This window comes from Hydractinia symbiolongicarpus, chromosome 9, assembly GCF_029227915.1.
Source record: "Hydractinia symbiolongicarpus strain clone_291-10 chromosome 9, HSymV2.1, whole genome shotgun sequence".
In the NCBI taxonomy this organism is placed as follows: Eukaryota; Metazoa; Cnidaria; class Hydrozoa; order Anthoathecata; family Hydractiniidae; genus Hydractinia; species Hydractinia symbiolongicarpus.
In genome coordinates this window covers 5,586,208-5,605,789 of record NC_079883.1, presented here as the reverse complement: position 1 = coordinate 5,605,789, position 19,582 = coordinate 5,586,208, and the positions used below count along the sequence as shown (strand labels likewise).

Genomic DNA, 19,582 nt, shown 5'->3' with positions numbered 1-19,582 from the left:
TTCTTTTCTTCTACTTGCAATGAAAACAATCCTGTTGTTAGGAGGAAGAAAAAAGAGAAAAAGCCATACTGCAATGCATCATGGGGGTATGTATAATTTATCACAATAATAACATATATCAGGAAATTAAATTGTTAATTGAAAGAAAGAAAGAGATAGTGAAATAAAACGAATTCTCACAAAAACAAATTGTAATTTGTATCCCTTCACTGTGAGATGAAATTCAGCTGTTTTTGCTGATTGACTTCCTTTGGTGGCTCATTGTTGTGGAACAAAGAGAGAACAGTCAGTAATCCTTCTGTTTGTTTTTATGGGAGGAGGAAGAGGTTGGATGATCAACAGAACTTTACAACAGATACAATTATTAGATTCCTTCTCCTTTTTCAATCTAAAATTACAGATTTTATACATCCATCGAAATTAACAGGGTGTTGCATGCAAAAAATCTGTTCGTTTTTTACACGTAGTTTACACAAAAGAATTACTACTACTATAGGATTCTAACCCCCTGTTGCATATTAAAAATTGAAAAGGTGACGTAGCTAAACTTTGATAGTATCAGTTGCGCGTTTTTGAATAATTCATAACTTGTAGAAAAATTAACATCGCATCACCATCCGCCTCTATTTGGAAGGTCTTCTAATAAAAGCTAGTTGTGTGTCTCCCGTATCCAAAGTGATCGCATCAGTTGAGCAAATACGATATTCATAATGAAAGGTGAGAGATTTCATACTTCTGTAATGTGAGGAAAATCTTCTACTGTGACGTTGAACTTAGTTACGAGAGAGGGTCAATGTTTTCGCTTTTTTTTCGTCAAAGGCTTCCGTGCTTACTGAGTGATTATTGCCGTTTGACCATGCCGAAAATTAGTTTGATCAAAAAGAAAGAACAATGGCGTGGCCACACCTAAAATATCCTAATAACTTAAAATTAAAATCGAAAATATTGACTCCTAAAAAATGTTCGCATTTTTGTGACAAATAAATTGAGCTTGTAACATGGTGGATGAATTATATTTGCATAAGTACTGCAAGTCTAAATAAACATCCTCTCTGATATTTTAAACACTTGATGAACTCGAACGGCTAAACCATCATGGTTTATAGACGCTCTGCAGAGGATGCGTTTTTACTTAATTTTGGAGGTTAAATCTTAATATTACCCCCATGCCCCACCCAAAACAATGGACCTTCACTACATACCTGTTTTTATCTTTACTTTCACCTTAAAACCTAGTTTTTATACGCTTCTTAATGCATTTTCATAGAATTTTACGACGTAACTTAAACAAATTTGAACTTTTAAATTTAAGGACACCGAGGAAAAGTACACTTCATTGTAAGAATGTTGCTTTTGTCATTTCAGGTTGTATTCTTCTGTTCCCACTACTATATCTCACTGTGCTTTGTGAAAGCCGCTTTATAGAAAGCAAGCTAACGTCAAGCCGACACAGGTTACATCGTGATGGCTTCAAACCTTATATTGTCAGGCCTCGGTACGGTGGAGCAGGTAAACGTACGGCAGCCGATGAAGAAGATAACGAAGATGCAGAGATCCTGCGTAAATATCACGAGTTAAGAAGATCCACAAATAAGGATGTTCAAAAACATAAAGTAATTATCATTGAGAAAGCATCAGACGATGGAGCGACACGACAGGTTGAAAATAACGGAAAACAACACTACAGGTATGGCTATATATTAAGACAGTTCGGAGGTGGTAAAAGGGATGATGCAGAAAAAGAAACTCCTCGACCTGAGAGGTTTGGTAAAGAGGTGGACGAAAGTTTAAAAGACGAACCTCCAAGATGGGGGAGATTTGGAAAAGAAGTAGCTGAGGAAGATGCCACTCCACCATGGGGGCGATACGGTGACGGTACGGAAACGAGAGAATCTAAGCCAAGATGGGGAAGATTCGGGGGAAGAGACACTAACGAAGAAGTAAGATCTGATCCAAATTGGCGACGATATGGAAGAGAAGTAAAAGTAATATTTGTTGATAGAACGGATGACCAAGGGGATGAATAAAAAGTAATAAACTCTTATTGTAGTTAGAAGATGTGACCACGGATATTTTATTTTCTTCTGCTATTTATTAAAATATTTTGCAAGAAATTATACTAAAGGAATAATTCTTTTTGCGAATCAGTTATAACGAAAAATCTGTGTGGTCTGTGTTTTAGCCTCTTAAATTGCTGACGTAATGATAAATTTTTTTAGTTGTGATTGATAAAATTGGAAAGGTGGAAAAGTGTAATCTAACAAACACAAAAAGGATCTCTCATCAAAAATGATTATGCGTTAAAATAATGCTTATTGTGGAGTGGTAATTGTGCTCTAAATAAATTATGATATCTAATTATTTTTCTTCTATAAAAAAAAAAGGATTTATTTAGTAAAATTTTGAAGAATAAATTGAATATTCCGAAAACAATATGTAGCATTTTTTTGGTGTATATCGAACACAGTTTTTTTCTCCTCCCCATGACATCCAATATGATATGTCACGTTCCAAGTGTAAAAAAGGAAAAAATAAGTATTAACAGTTAAAAAGTGGAGCGCATTTAAACTCTTTTTTTATTTTTGTTAAAAAAAAATCAATTACAATCTTTTTTTTAGCAGAGGTTCAGTTAAAAAATTTTATGCAAATATGCATTTTTTTGTATCTCGAGAAAAATTATTGAACAGTCCTTAATTTTTCCTAGTTGAACATAAAATTGAAATATAGATCACAAATTTAAAACAAGTTATGGATGTTTAAGTATTCACATGATTCTGTTCCAGGATAGTTTACTTTATTTTTCAGAATTTAATATTGCTTTTTCAAGTAAACGGATTTATTCTAAAAATAGGGTCAGCATCTCAAAAAAAAAAAATTCCGGAGTCAGTCAAACAGGTTGAAGCGCATGTTATATGAAATAAAAGAAGCCATATTTCTTATCAATGTCCATGTGTTTATGATTTATGAAAACATTAGAAGCGCGGAATAGCAGACAAAAAAAATTTCATCTTATCTTGTTTAAATTTACAGAGTTTACAGAACAATACTTCAATAATGAGGACTCGATGTTTTCGTCTGTATGTTAAATTGGATTAACCATGGTCAGATGATGTTCAATCAAACAATCGCGAAAAGTTCACAGCATGTTATCTTAAAAATTTTTTTAGTAAGCAAATCTATTTTCAACAAATTTATCTCCTTAAAATTAATAAAAAATCTCTTTATGTTCCGTTATCGTAAAATGTCTAGACTGAAAAAAAGATGGTATCTCTGAAACAAACAATAATAATTTTTTATTTCTTGACGTGACGAAACATTGCCCGCTTAAATAAAATTACCGCGGGTAATTTCTGGTTTAGTGAGAAAATTTTCATCTAATTATAAAATCTAGACGTTAACTACCTAAACTTTCGCGGGTAAAAACTTTAGTGATTTTTGTCCCGAATTTATGCCCGATTTCGCGCTTTTATTTCCTCGTGAAAAGTTTTAAAGCACTGATGCAAATTTCTTTCTAGATTTTCCCTTAGATAAATTTTTGACTATTTTTCAAAATTGTAAAAGAAAATAAACTGAACTGCATTCTCTAAAGTTTTGGAAAATAAAAGACGACCAACCAGTTTTAAAATTCAGTTGCGTTGCACTACACCCCTGCGGACAACTTTCTGAAGACCATGTTATACGTGCATCAACAATAATTATTAACTTTTAAGATGTCGGGTCTAACCAAAAAAACTGAGTAGGCAACTGTGACAAGTTTTTAGTGTTTGTATCTAATGCAGGAAGGTCGTAAGACAAGTTGATACACTCTTAAAAATTGATACTGTTTAATTAATATCTGTCATATGAAATGAAAATGTTTCTGATTCTAAAATTTTCCGAAGCTTACAATCTGGTACTAAGTTTATTTTATGATCTTCACAATGTAATTTATTACGCCTTTCTTACTTATGCCATAGCTTCGTTTCGTTTCGAATTTTAGGTTAAATCGGTAAAAATGAATTTCACATAACATTTAGTAAAGTAGTTGATATCAAATGACGTCATATCTACGCGTCACATCATATCTATGACATCACATCTGCAAGAAGCTTCCTTGTTTTACGAATAAGAATTAGTTTCGCCAGGAATACTTATCCTCAACTCATTCGTACAAAAATAGAATATTGGAATATAACATGGAGAAAGAAGATAATATAGACGTAATTGTGATCACGACGTCATTTGCGTCAAGTAATCTGGTCTGTATTTTATCTCTAGTCTCGACATATCGCTCTAGCAACGCCTTGGTAGCCTCATGATGAACAGCATACAAATACAACATCAGACAACCTTATTACATCGACTTAGTTAGTAAAAATCAAAAAACCCTGTCCCAAAAAAGTGTTAAAAGTGTTACCCTCCGAAATTTGCTTAGGTTATCGACATTCTTTAAAATTGTTTAAAATGTTCTTAAGTAGCTTTGAAGCTTTTATTAAAAATATCATGTGACCATCCTGTTAAATAAGTTATTAACACGTCTTATATGCCAGATAGGCTTGTACGATTTCCGCGCGTTCTGCGTGTTGCTTCTTTCATGTTTTAAATATCTAAAGGTGATAGTTTGATAACTACAATCTTGTATATAAGATGAATATCAGCAAAGGTTATCGCTTTCTCGTCCCACGGTCTTTTTCCCTCTAAACCGTTATCACGGAACAGTCAATCAAACTTATGAAGCAGGCATAATGCTCTTTAAATGAGATTCGTTTTTTATCATCGCCGCATGATGATTACGAGAGTCGTAGCCATAATTTTTATCTTGTAGACTTAAAACATACGGGAAAAGATTAGAGATTTTTGTCTATAAAAATCATTCAATGAGAGTGTAAAGATAGCATAATTCTCAAAAAAATAAAACTGAAGTAATAAAGTAAAAATAATCTTATCTCCAGACTTCTAAGATCATAACACGATTTTTTAAATGGATGAGAGGTTGAGCGGCTTCGGCTTAACACGCAACATGTTTCGCTAAATAGGCTTTATTTAGCGAAACATGTTGCGTGTTAACCCGAAACCTACCATAGTTGAATTGCCACCATTATTTGAAGTTTAGAACTTTTAGATGCAGGTACTGTTGCAAAGTCCTTAACGCGCAGGAGCCACAAAATGTTGTAAACGTAGACCCAGAAATTCCCACGCACCATGGTTGTACAAAAAAATTGTTTCGAATCTAAAACATCTAAAATGGCCGCTACATCTATTTCAGCGACAAACCAATTTATTCCTGCAGTATTCACAAAAGAGATTTTCTTATTTTTTTGCTTTTTGCAGTTCGAACTGTTCTACGCAGATTTACGATGGATGAAGGAAAATAAATAAAATAATTCTGTTGCGTCAGAAATTTTATATCACTTTTTCTGTAAAAGGTCAATATTCAGTAGGTCGTTGATGGTCTCGCCCCTGGTTTTGCCAATATTAATCCACACAGGACTTTCTTTCATAGCTTTTTTTGAAGAACATCTTTTGGGAAATGCTAGAACTGTAATAATTTCTCATATATTAAGTTTTACTTTAGCACACGATCCAATGATCATACGATTTTTGCAAATATTCTCAGCTCATATACGCTTGTATATGAACGGAAAATATTTGCGGTCGCAAGGTTTTTTGCAAGAAAGTGTGTATTTTTTAAAGAGTGTTGAAGTATGTTGTGGCAAGGAAACTTATTGCAGTTTCTCACTGAGTTCACTGTGTCATTTGATGTCAGCACCATATTTGGTATACTCTTTCGTAGGCTCTAAAAATATCACAAACTCAATTGCAGTGCTTTATTTAAGATACGAGAATGAATTACGCGTATCAAAAATCAGGCTACATGCTCCAACGGAGAATGAACGTTTTCGTTCATTTCTCAAGATTTACGAAAATCTTCGAGGAACCGAAACCAGTCGACTGCCAAAATTTTATTGTAGACGTAGGATAAGTACAAAGTCTTTAATATGCACCTGTCACCCTTGCAACGATCTCACTTAACAACACATTCCACACGGAAGATCGACAGACATTTTTGGAAATACTATATGCTAACGTTAACATATATTCTCAAAAATGGGGACGTTGTCATCTAGAATTCTCTTAATTATCTAGAATGTCTGACTGCGCATGCGTAAAAACCTTGTGTGTATGTGTGTTTTTTAATCGACGTGTAAACGTGATGTCTGTATGATGATATCAGAATGTACAAAATTAGGACAAACCACAGAAAAACTAATTTGTAATGCAGTACTTAAAAAATTATTTTCGACAATTGGCTGTGGCAAGATCGATAGTTTTTATAATAAGTGCAGCATAATTATAGAAACTTGTGCTCTCTAATTGAAGTACCAGAATGACGACAAGTTGTATTTTATAAATCTGTCTGTCCACATAAGTTGAGAGAAATTTGAACTTTTGATTCTCTATCGCCGCATTATTAAAGTGTCATTTACCTTAACTGGATATGACATTTATTGTCTCATCATTTTGTAACCTTCGACCTCTTTGTTACAATAAACCAACAAAGTGTTTAAGAAGCCATTTATTTGGTTTTTATTGAAAAGTATTGTGGTTGTAAGCTTATTTTACCCTTGTGTGTTTTCCTGCTCTTAACGAACTTCTTGTAAACATCCGTTTGTTCTATTTATTTGTTTTATTTTTTTAAAAAAAATGCAAAACAGCCGGAACCGAACTTTGTGTTTAATTACTACAGAAGTTGTACAAAACATCAGAAATGCACCTTAAAATATTTTAAAAGCCTTTTTTAGGGGGCTTCTAAAGTTTTTAAATTATATAAAGAAACTAAAAATAATCTGGATTTCGAAACGAACGAAGTTAACATCAAAATCATGACACTGCAGAATGTGCGCCACACACCATAAGTGTCATATGAGAGGGGCGCCAGATAGGAACGAAAAGAAGTGGAAGATACCAGATCTTCCACTTCTTTATTAAATAGAAAATTCAGATTTGATTATTATTTTATCTGGATAGAATGTTTTAAAGGGAGCGTGTTTTTAGTCCGTTAAATTGCGTGGTCCTTGAGGTACACTTTAGGCGATACAATTTGCAATATTTTCTCTTTTGACCTACCATCGGTGAAACTCTTTTAATATCCACCTCTTCCCCAACCCTATTTTCCGCTTTTATCTATTGCGAGAAGAAATTATATTGCATATAACCTTTACACTAAGACCTTTCTTATTAAGACTGGTACCGAAGTTTGTATGTTGATGAATGACATGTTTGTCGTTAATGAAAGGAAGTTCAAATGTTCTTGCTATTTTTTAGTTATGTACGATTATATTTTATTGGGCCTAATCACAGTGTAATAAATTAAGATGGCGCTAGCAGAGCCAATTAAAAAGCGATAATGAGCTCCCAATGAACTGTGTGGATTATTAATAGCTTCAATAAACGTAAACAAAGTCTCTGCTAAATCTATGCAGTCTTCGTGGTAGGCAATTAGATAGGCTTTTAAGTTGAAAATAAGCACACTAAGATCGTCCTTTTTATTGTTCTTGCTTGCTAAGCTAGAATTGTGCTTTTCATATGGCCATCAATGATGAGAAGATCTTGCTGATTTAGCATAAAAATATTGCCTGATTAAATAAGCGTGTGAGATATTATTTTAAGCAAGAAAACTGACATCGTCCCGCCTATTTACCGGCTACAGATGAAACTTGCAGGGCATAGCAAGAGCCGTAAAAGTTTGAATCTGTAAGCACTTGTTACGGTCTTAGAAACAACAAATTAATTTAAATTGAGCTCAATGAATTTCTACTTGTCAAACATAGCAGCCACAATTTTAAACTGAACTCTATGTTTCTCTCAGATGAGGGTATGTGTGACCTCACAGCTTTTGGTACTGTACGATACGGTACTCCAAGTTTTTTGTTTAAGCAATAAGTACGTTGTACTCTTCGTTTTATGTTGTTATTTTGACTTATATGTTGTAATATGAAAACACAAACATATCGAAAATGAGAAAACCTTGATGTACGCAACCCTTCAGCGTGATCTTACGGAGGACAGTCCCAATCACTACGACGAAGAGACTTAATTCGGAACACCACCTGTACAGCAACACCCACCACTCCTCCCCCTATTAATCTGACTTGAACACAGAACGATAAAGATAAATTTCTTTGTGATTGTTCCATGGCTAATTAAAAAGTTGATGATTAAAAATTTTAATGAATATTATAATTAGAAAGAATGATGACAGCTTTTCGTGAGCACATTTCCTGCAAAATAGGAAAAGCAACTTTCTTATTGTGTTCATCCAACTGTGATTACCTCTGCACCTACATCTTCAATTAGTCAACGTCAGGATGTAATAAATCACAACAGAATGTGTACGACATGCTTTCTTTTTATTCCTCATTGTGTTTACCGTTGATTTAGAAGAGGGTTTAATTAAGAATTTCATGCACCCACATAACACCTGCGCCCACAGAAATTTTATTGCAACGCGTTATAGTTTCCGGTACTTGAACTCCGCGTTCGTTTTCTTTGATACACAGATAATATTCATAAACAAACTCAACTTATTAAGAATTTACTGCTAATACTTGCCTTATCGCATTTCTTTTGCATAAGCGCATACGTTAAATAAATGCACACCTTGGACCTCGTTTAACACCCTACCCTGCACCCTGCCCCCTTCTCCACATAATATAATTTTTGATTGTCTACCTTGCTGTAAAAATTATTAGAGCACCTAAAACTCCAGGCATTATTGGTGCAGCGAGTTTGAACGAATGGTTAACAGTACATCCACTTTGCTCTGTTACTAGGCAACACTGACCTACTTGTACGTGGTCCACAATGACATGCATTGACGTCATCAGACGATTAAAATTGACAGACCATTGTGCAAGGTTTTGATTATGGTGATTTATCGATATTCTTCTTCTCTTGATTATAGTTGCACTATTATAAGGGGCGTGCATGTGTGTCTTTTTGTTGCCAACTGCAAGAATTCACAGAATGGCAGGTTTAAAGCTTCTTTCTCAAAACATAGGAAGACAATCAATTTTATACAAATTGTGGATCAAAAGAGACATAATTTTGGGAAACAAATGTGTGTATTTCGTATTTGTGTCTCACCTAATTCCATGCTTAATTTTGTATATGAACTTTTTCTCGCCATATAGTATATGTTGCATCCTTTCTCAGGCATTATATGTCTATTTTCATGAGAGCCAGCTCTAACCTTGATGTATACTGCAGCTTTAGGTCCATGCGATAGCGATCTATAGATCTATGACCGTTTAAAAGTTTTAAAAAATGCTGACTGTATTTCGTGTTACACTAAATAAAGTCAAGGGTCAATGTAAAATGAGTGTATACAGTATTCTTTTAACATTATAAAGATATATGCACAGATAGGCAAGGCGCGTAGGAGTAAAAGTGACAACAATATCAATGAATTAACAATACCGATACTGTTTCAACTGAATAGTTAGTTTTAAAAAGTATTGGTTACAGTGATATAAATATTCTGCATTCTTTTATTGTCACCTTTGATCTTTTTTTGACTGATTTAAATTAGCCTCTGTCTGTGTTCTTCTTTGTTACAGCAATTAAGACTAAAATTAAAATTAGTTGATAAGTAGAGCTAATGAGACCAATTAGCCCCTGGTAACTAATGACACCATACTAGTGACAGGTTTGTTTGTAAAAGGTGACAGTTGTTGACAAATGATAAAAAAATTGACAAGGTATGACTCTTAACTATGCTCTGGTACACAAAAATCCCAGCCATATAAAATAAAACTTTGTTGTATGCGAAAACAATGCAATGCAATCTATTTATTAGCCTGTCGTTCTTACAATAAGCTATTTTTATCACGCATTGATTCTTTTTTAATTTCGCCAATTAGGGTTTAAAAACAACCGCTTTCGTTGTGTAAAAAACTCATCTGCTTTTAATAGCTATTTAATTAGTTGAAATTAATGTCAAGTTCTTTCTGTGTAGGTCGTTATGTATTTTTAGAATGTCATCAGTCCCGTTAGCAACTTTAATTGGCATCCCGAGCTGATAAATCCTTCTTCTTTATTGTGATTTTATGACTTCTTAACTGCTTTTATTCAATTAATTCGACGCCAGCATGATAAAAAATTACAGTTTCATATTGCTTCGCTGTTTTAGCAACGTGCAGAAAATATTTCAACAATTTTATAATATTTCAGAGTTTGGTATTGAAATGTAAGCACATGCATTCCATTTGATGCATAACATATGTAGCTAATTAACTAACAAAGGGATTTTGTTGAATCCTCTTCATTTCGATAGAGTGATGATACTAAGCATTATATTTCTCACGTTTCTTCATATCTATGGATTGTGTTTGAGTTTTATTGCGAACTAGCCATTAGCCTGTAAAAATATTCACCGGTTCGCTGTTCCTCAGAATTTCGCTCAATATAATTTCGCTATTTCATGCATTTTAGCTCGGCAATACCAGGTGTGACATGTGAATACGGCTATTATTATTATAGAGAAAAAATTTTCATCAAAATTATAAAAATAGGACAAGTTATTTCGTAACAATATTTTTAAAATTTGCAACAATATCCTTGTCTTTCTACTTTTCAATCTATCACCAATTAATTTTTAATCTCTTTATGATTTCTCTGCGCATGCGTTGTAAGTAACCTTATCTTGTTTTTTTGATCTTCAAATGTTCCAAGAATAGATGGAATTGTCAACAAGGCCATTAATTATAATTTGTTTGGAAGAGTTCAATTAACTTCATCATGTTTCTAGAAATCGACATCAATTCCTAATTAACTTATTCTATAGATTAACTTATATTTTAACATTAATATTTATTTATTTATTTATTATTATTATTTCAAAAATAGGTAACTAACTTTTGTGTCATCTATTCTATACTTTCCGTATGTGGTTTCATACAAGATAAGTTAGTGTCTTAACAAATGAAACAGGGAAATTCTGAAATTGAATCTACCTTGATCAATTAATAAATACGAATAAAAAATAACAAAACTAAAAACTAAAAATGGCAGCCATATACTTCTACAATTTGCAATTTGCATTTACATCCAACATTTCCGATCAGATCATCCTATAAAGTTTTTGGCTCAGTAGGCTGGGGTCGAGGTTGTATTTAATAATGGTCGGATTTCCTTGGATTTAGCAAGAACATGATGACCAGTAGTTATTGAAAAAGAGTGTGTTACTTTAACCGTAGTTACCTACCTATCTCCTCTCTTTTTTGATATATATTTTCATTATTCGAGTCAGTGGTAAGGGCATGTTAGAAGCAAATATGGAGGTGCGACTCAAAAAGTCATCTATCCTCACGGGTCCCTGACCCCTCGGCTGTTATTACAAAGCAGCCAATATGAACTTTTTTACCACCCTTACTCTCATAATAAAAGGCAAAATTCCCTTAAAAAGACGTTCATAAATACCGGGGGGACGAGATTTATGAATGCCCTGGAAACGAGGTTGAATAACACCACTAAACCAAATTTTAAGCCTCGATCTAACCTTCAATTTTTTTACATGTAAACAATATGGTATATCTTGTGAACTTTTTAAATACCAAATTAAAAAAAAATGGTGGTAAATTAGGAGATCAAATTTGATCAAATGTTTTGTAATTTAAAACCATATGAGAAATAATAATGGTAGCAACAAGTAGCGTATAAAAGTTAATGACATCATAGTGGCCGAAAATTTTAAAAAATTCAATCATCGCAGCTGAAGCTGACCGATGCTTGTAAAAACAATGTGCATACAGAAAAGCGTCCAAAATAACAGCCGAATTAAAGAAGATAGAAATCTTATAAACCTTAGAACTAAAGAACTCATTAAAAATTTGATCATCATAATAAACATCAGAATAAGAACCCTTCTGTGTTATCACAACATTTGAAATTTGAGACGAGATAAAAGAGAGCGATACATAGTAATAAACAAAATGTGTAGATCAAAGTACAAACAAGGCGCGCATGCACGCGTTGGCAAAAATAGAGATTTTGTGTAAGCGCGTAAGAGATAACAAAAGAAGCTCGCGATCTTTTTGCACTATAGCGGAAAATACAGGTAAATAAAAGCGAGCCTTTAGCCTGAGAAATTATACCTCAATAATGCCTCCGTTATATTTTACAATAGCTTAGAAAAATAATGTGTGCGTCAAAAGAGATGATTGACGTCTACATTAAATACATTTGGAGGAAAAAAAATTTAAAAAGACAATACATAATTTGTATTTCTTTAGTAGACTGTAAGACGTACTGTTCCTGTTACTCACTCAGGATTGACACTGTTTCAGGGTACATTTCCTAATATCAACAACACGTTTGCAGTTCTCATATAAGAAAGAGGCTTTTATTTTATTTGTAATTTGCAGAATGCGGAATAAGAGCTTGTTTGGTTTAAAGTTTAAATGGACACGCGTGTTAATATGTAGTCATGGAAACGTACTCGATCACCTTTCTATATTAGCTATATGTTATTGAAGTAACAGAGGTGAAACAAGGTAATTATTGCACGTGATACTCATAGAACTAAAAGGAAATTGGACTTAGAGAGCGGAACTTGGTTGTGTTAACCACAAAAACTGGATTCATTAACCACTACCACCTTTCAATGTTTGCGATTTCATTGCTAATCCCAAAAAATGTTGTGGCGAGACTTTAAATGCCAAAAAGGATGTGGTGTGCCCCAAGAATTGGTCCAATCACAGAATATTTACTTAAAATTACAAGAGGAATTTTAGGCAAAAAAATTGTAGTATAGAGGTGGTTAGTGTATTACATGCCGCACAAATTATAATACTTCAGAAATATTTCATGCAGCAGAAATTGAGATACTTCTTTTAAAAAAATGTTTTCAAGAGAAGTATTTCAGCTAATTCACCTATCAGCTGTTTTGAAGAGATTTTAACGTATGAAAAATAGTCATTACAGAGAGGAGGAGCCAAAAAGCTCTTTGGGCTAACAGGTCAAAAGGGAACGGAAGAGCAACAGAGTTGACATCGATGTGTTAATTACTGCTTTTGTTGCTGTTGTTTTGTATTTGTTTTTTTGGAGCCAATTAGTTCCAGGACTTTCGACAAAATTTTTAGTCTGTAAATCATTAAAATGAGGCAAAAGATTGAAAAACAAAGAAAAAAGAATACCACTATAGTGAATATAATGAACATTTAAATTGAAACACTTTGTTGTGAAAGTTTCTGTTTCTCTCACATAAGTGGAAACTTGTCAGAAAATGCCAGAAAAAATAAAAATTCTTGTAAGCTGTTAAGAATGTTTGTTAATTAGTAGAGATAACAACTCCATACCACAGTAATTTCGCTTGACTGTCATCAGGAAATTGCCAAAGGTGCTCCAGTAAAGCCACCATCGTTTAAAAGATTAAAACATGATGGTCAGACAAATTATTATCAATTTTTTTGTGTTTTTATTTTGGACATTTTTTAATTGAATGTATTTATTTTTCGTTTTATATGATGAGTAATGCGGCATAAATAAACTTAAAACGTGTCCTCCCCCATTGGTAATCCCTGTGAAACATGCGCAATTTGATACCCATGTGCAAAACACATGTGTACATTTACTGGACAGAAGATGTGAGTCGTAAACACGTTTGGCAAATCATACCTTGCATGTTTTCATGACCGCGTGCGTACTTCTGTGTGCGTATTCTTTTCAAATATGTACCTCTCATGACCTTAAGATCACGGTTAAACTCATTAAATGTAATGTCTCCAGCTATCTGTCTCGCTGTAGAGACTGATACAGATATTAAATGAAACTTTTTAAATCTATTTTTAATGCCATCATATACTTTTTCTATTGGCGATTTAGCAGATCTAACTTCGATTCAATGTTTTTGAACAACGTGCCTTTTGCAACTATCACTCATACTGCTATGTTACAGGTACAACCCGCACCAATAAAATAAAAACTGTCTCTTAATTGAATTCTTTTAGCATGGGTTTTACCTTCACAACAAAAAGTTGAGAAACGACTAAAGTTTTCTGGCTGTTCAGAGCAAGAAGTAAAAAATTTAAACGTTTTTTATTTCATTCATTAAGCTGAGCAAGATAAAGTATATTTGATTAGCCTGGTTCACGCCTTACATATTAAATTAACACAAAGGTTTTATGGATTTTATCAATGACGAACGTGCTAACTTAGCTACAACTACTAATCAGTAAGAAAATATGAATTAGATATAAAAGCTAATTTTAAATGCATTGACATAAGCACAGTCAATGCTCGGCGAAAAAATCACTGACAGCAAACAAGCAAGCTAAGATGCGTCGGATAGCTACAAAAATCAACAAAGTTAACCAAAGGTTTATTTGCTTTGAAAAATCCTAGCTACAAATCCTTTAATTTGTTGGATCCATTAACTAAAATTAACTTGACATGTGGCCTACCCTTAACTAACACATCCCTAACTTGTCTCCATTCTGCAAATTAAACTAAAAAATGCTTGCGATACTTTGCGGCGCCGTGTTTGTTATGTAATTTTGACTTGATAAAAAAGCGCCAGCCACAGAAAACAAGTTTTTTTATTTAAATAAAGAGATGTGGGTACTTATACCTTATCTGGATAAATTTCTAATCACAGCTTCGTTAATCCTGCCCACGAGGCTTTTCATCACGTCCTATCTGAGTCCAAAGGTACGATAAAGGGACCGCGCTACAGCTTTGTGAGTAGAGAAGCATTTGATGGGCACAAACATTTTACAGTCTTTAACTACCTAATATGGTTTCTAACGATCTAGCGATAATAAATATCCCTTTTATTGTGGAAATTTATAAAGCAATTTACTTGGAAACAAACGTGGGAGGGACATGAGTGAACCAAATCTGAACCCTCTATTCCCAGCCAATTTTGTTTGACTCTACGAATTCTGCTCAGACTTAGAAAAGTACCAAATTTGATAGATACGACAAAAGTTTCTATTCCTTTTAACTTTTTATGGAAAATATATTTTTACAACAATGCTAATATCATAACTCCAAAATTTATAATTCTATCTATATATACTATATTAATTATATATACAAGATACATATATATAAACAATTATAACAAAATCTAAATATACTCTGTGAACGGGAATGGACGTCAAACATTTAATTTTGCCTCGCTTTCCGTTTTTCGTGCTTTTAAGGAGTGCCTTACCATGGCTCCGTATAATCCATATTTAGCCATAACTGATCCCTCGCCCCAGGTCTTTTCTGTACGCCTCCATTTTGCTCTGCGGTTTTGAAACCAAACCTATAAATAGATAATCACAAAGAAATTAACGATATAAATTAAAAAGTTAAGGAATATAATCCCCGTTTTGTTTGTAGATCCGCAAATTAAAGACAGTTAGTCTCCAAAATAAATGGTTATTATTTTTGTTTGTGTATATATATAAAAAATGGCGCAAAATCACTTAATTAAAGAATAAGCTTTCAAAAAAATCAATTTAAAATTATAAAAATTTAATTATGATGATTGGAATACTGCCCTTTAATACGTCATATAATTTCAATGTATAATTTTGTTTTTGCAAAGAGGGTGTCGTTGACCGGTGAAAGTTAATATCTTTTTTTAACAACTTTTTATGACTCAAACATGAAAGAGCCAATTAAAAGTGTTGTAAAACAATTTGTCAAGAAGATGGAAAGTACAGACTCATTCTTTCATTTCAACTTATTTTTGTCAGCCTAATGACAAATTATGTGACAGTTGCTATGGTAGTTTTAATTGCCTAATTAGGAATCCGTTTCTTCATCATGAAACAGTTTTTAAATGGAACGAAATTTTGGTAATTATGATTTTGTAAATAGAATCGTTAAAACCAAATTCAATTTATATACATGCATAAAAGGATTTTTTTTTTTTGATTTCTTTTCATAATGGAGAGAAAGTTACAGAAGAAAAACCTGTTTACTGGACAGAAAGAATAGCTAGCTATAATTTCTCTTATACGTCACTGCAGTTGTTTTCAAATATTTTAAATAATTCTTTTATCTTTTTTCCAAAAGCCATGATTGTCCTAACGGTTTTTTATCTGTTAAAAATCTTATCCTTTAAGTAAACTCACTCCCCCTAATTTTACACAAGCGCTTGTGTAAAATTAGTAAGTAAGGCCACTAGTTAACAGTTGAGTTCTAAAACACAGAATTTTTCGCAGTTTCCTAACTCCCTAAACAAAACAAACAAACAAGGAAACAAATAACTGGTTTTTACCTGAATTCGATTTTCTGACAGCTTTGTTAATCTTGAAATTTCGTGACGACACTTCAGGTCTGGATAGTGCGTACGCTGAAAGACTTTTTCTAGCTCCGAAGCTTGTTTCTTCGTGAAGATGGTACGGTTTCGACGGCCCGACAGGTTGTCACTCGTGGTATCGTCATCTGATCTCGTACTGGGTGCGTCGGAACAATTCGAGCTAGTCGAGTGATGGCGAGTGACATCTAAACAATACAAAAATTAAAACATTAAACATCACCCCATATTAAGGAAGGCTTTTGTAATGTTTTTAAAATGCGGAAAATATTTCTAACCTGATTGTGGTGAGACCGCCATGTCTTCATCCATGAACACATCGTCATATTTCGTTTGCAGAAGATATTCTTTCGAGTTGTATTGATCATAAGAAATTTGACGTTTTAAAGTTGGTTTGCATTGACATTCGATTGGTTCAGGTAATATTGCTACTTTCTCACTGCATATTCCACACCCACATAATGACTTTCCAAAACACTTTTCAAATTTGTATTTCACGAGAGATAAATTGTTGTAATAGGCTGAATAAAAGAACGGATTTGTTGTTTCATAATACCCCATCTCATCGAAGCATTTCTGTTTCTTCTCCACACTCCCTGATTTGTCAAGAATACGATCGATTGAAAACTTTAACGTTGATTTGCCTTCTGTCATCTTTGATTATTGTGATTATGTAAAATGTTATGTTTTCTTGATTAATATAACTTCTTTTTTATAACTACGTAGTTAGTTGTTTGTCATACAAAACCTCAAGCAGGACTGATAAAAAGCTTAATTGTGTAGCCTCATTTATAGAAAAGTCGACGGAAATTTAATAGTATCATTTACATATGCCAAATTTAATTGTAAAATAAATTTATTTTCTATTGTTCTTTATTGTTATTAATTAATTTACCTTTTGTTGTCAAGATTTATGACTTTTCAACACATCTCCACAATGTTATAAAACGAAAATTTGCTACTGTTATAAGTCTGAAGACAAGAAATTTATTGTATTTTTTTCAATTCAGGATATCGAGTGTGTTCTTTATAAACATTCACATCAATGCGCCATTGTTCAGCCTTAAAATTTCGAAACTAACTTTTTTCTCCATTCTATATATTTTTCTTAAGTTGTTGCGGGGACTGTGCGAGTGACGTCACTAGTAATGTTCTTGTAATCGGGGTTAATTAAATCAATCAACCAATTAAACATTTTTTCATAATTGGGGTATTTGGACAAACAAATGGACCATAGAATTTATAATTCTAAGTTCTTGGAAGATTCCTGCGAAGGATTTTCTTGTTAAACATAATTTTAAAGAAATAGAGCTATGAAGCGTTTTACCGGTTAAGATGAATTTTTTTTAAAAAAAAGTTTATGGTTGTGTATTGACCAGTAGTGGAGCTAAGAGGCGTTGCAATTATATCTGTGACAAATTACCGGGATAATTACAAATACTACGTACGCACCAATTATATAAAGTTCTTAATGTGTATTACACTGTCCAGAACTCCTCGCCAGCACTTCGTTGTGGTGTATACCAAGTGGGTGTTACTTTGTATGGGCTACCTTCATGGATGATGATAACATGAATGATGATGAGAGGAAGAAATTAGAAATTTCCACAAAGAAACACATGAGAAAGAAAACAAAGAAATTTTGGCGGTATCTTTCTTTACTCTTTTATGCAATTAGTCAAAATACAAACGCAGTTGAAAAGGAGAAAATAGAGGTCGCGTCCACGTGACACACGAGGTAAACTCCCTGAACCATATTGATCCATGGTGTGTTACTTAGGACTGTTCTCATTTTCCATCACTTCGCTTTGGTCAAATTGATCAACGTGAAATTTCAAGCCAGTGCAAGATTTTCATAAACACTTTGCCCCTAGAGTAAAATATGATTTTCGATCAGTGCGCATGCTTGGAATTCACGAACTCAAAAGATTTGGCGTTTTAAAGGGTCACACCCGAATTTAAATTCACCTCGAAGTGAAATATCATATTCGCATTTTTTCACTTTGTTTTATTTGACACACTTTTATCCTCGCAAGCACGCGTTATTGGTGTGTTGGGATATTGGAATAACGCTTTTGGTCATCCTGGTTGACAATAGATTATTTATCAGTGTGTCATGAATGCTTGAGAAGATGTCGATATCACTTTCGAGATCTCATTTCCTGCAATTCGGTTTTAAAATACTATTTTAAATTAGACGCAAATTATGGAAGATTGCCTCAGGCCATTCTGCAGTGTTTTATAAAAATTATCCCAAATTAGCATAATTGTACACTCTCCATCTACAAGCTTTTTTTCACATCAAATCTTATAAAATTCACACGGTGTTCAAGGGTCAAGTTTCTTTGTCCTCAGGAAATCTATGTAACTGAACTCGTTCAACAGGGAGCAGGAAGGTGTACGTATGTTTGTGATTTCCCGTACATTGACTTCCCGCCTCTTTTGAAAAAGATGGTAGTTGTAACCACAGGGAGTGTTGCCATGTACTTCATCACAGCACAGTATACTTTTATTTCTTCTTTCCAAAAATTTTACAAAAAAGCTTTACCATTTCTATGCTTGAAGTTTTATTTCATAAGCACTTATGTCACTTATGTGAAGAAACCACATGTTAAAGAGGGGACCACGAGAAAATTACTTTGAAACAATAAACTAACCAAATAAAACAAACAAAACAAAACGAAACGAAACTCATAAAACATCGGAGCAACAAATTTAAAGTGGTAAAAACCAATTATTTTGGCATTTCTTGAAGTAATAAGAACAGTTGATTTATATTTATTTATTTATTATTTATTTATTTACTTATTAGTTTACTTAATTTTTTATGAACTTATTTTGATAAACGAAGGAGGGTATCATATCTAATCGTAGAGGAGTGACTAAACTCTAAAATTTTGCAATCATCGATTCGATGCAATTAAGTACTTTCTCTTAATAGGAATTCTCAATTTGTAGCGGTTTTTATTTGAAAGAAGTTGTTATATTCGTCTGAACTCATTCATCATTCTTTAAAATGCTTGTCAACTTTAGTTGAATTCATGTCAACGTTGCACGAAGTCGTCAATTAAGTTACGCGCATGATCACGTTTATGTCGCCAGATGTCAACTTAATTTGATTTTATAGACGATTCGAACATCTTGATATTGGCTTAGATGATAATTTAGTCTTTTTCTCTTGGGAAATGTCAAGGATAAGTTTCACATAATCGATTTCAAGCCAAAGAGATTGTAATTTCTCTAGCTTCATTTAGGTCTGATGCAACTCCCTATTATTTCTATATCTCC

At 33.2% G+C, this 19,582-nt stretch overlaps 2 protein-coding genes across 2 annotated transcripts; one reads left to right on the top strand and one right to left on the bottom strand.

Annotated features, from left to right (window-relative positions):
* Positions 1-558: 558 nt before the first annotated feature.
* LOC130656211 (uncharacterized) lies at positions 559-2,433 on the top strand. Its single transcript, XM_057459039.1, has 2 exons — positions 559-717; positions 1,366-2,433. Exons 1-2 carry the CDS (start codon positions 711-713, stop codon positions 2,025-2,027), a joined length of 669 nt encoding a protein of 222 aa, XP_057315022.1. The 5' UTR covers positions 559-710; the 3' UTR covers positions 2,028-2,433.
* A 12,540-nt stretch (positions 2,434-14,973) lies between these two features.
* LOC130656636 (visual system homeobox 1-like) lies at positions 14,974-18,945 on the bottom strand. The gene is made up of 3 exons (XM_057459539.1): positions 16,573-18,945; positions 16,256-16,482; positions 14,974-15,292 (listed from the first exon to the last, which is right to left on the bottom strand). Exons 1-3 carry the CDS (start codon positions 16,946-16,948, stop codon positions 15,140-15,142), a joined length of 756 nt encoding a protein of 251 aa, XP_057315522.1. The 5' UTR covers positions 16,949-18,945; the 3' UTR covers positions 14,974-15,139.
* Positions 18,946-19,582: the final 637 nt, after the last annotated feature.

What these genes read in the sequence shown, in the direction of transcription:
- LOC130656636 (XM_057459539.1), bottom strand. Translation starts at nt 16,948, where the DNA reads ATGACAGAAGGCAAATCAACGTTAAAGTTTTCAATCGATCGTATTCTT. An exon ending in GGCGGTCTCACCACAATCAG is followed by an intron (nt 16,483 to 16,572) that starts GTTAGAAATATT and finishes TGTATTGTTTAG; the next exon opens with ATGTCACTCGCCATCACTCG. An exon ending in TGTCAGAAAATCGAATTCAG is followed by an intron (nt 15,293 to 16,255) that starts GTAAAAACCAGT and finishes ATCTATTTATAG; the next exon opens with GTTTGGTTTCAAAACCGCAG.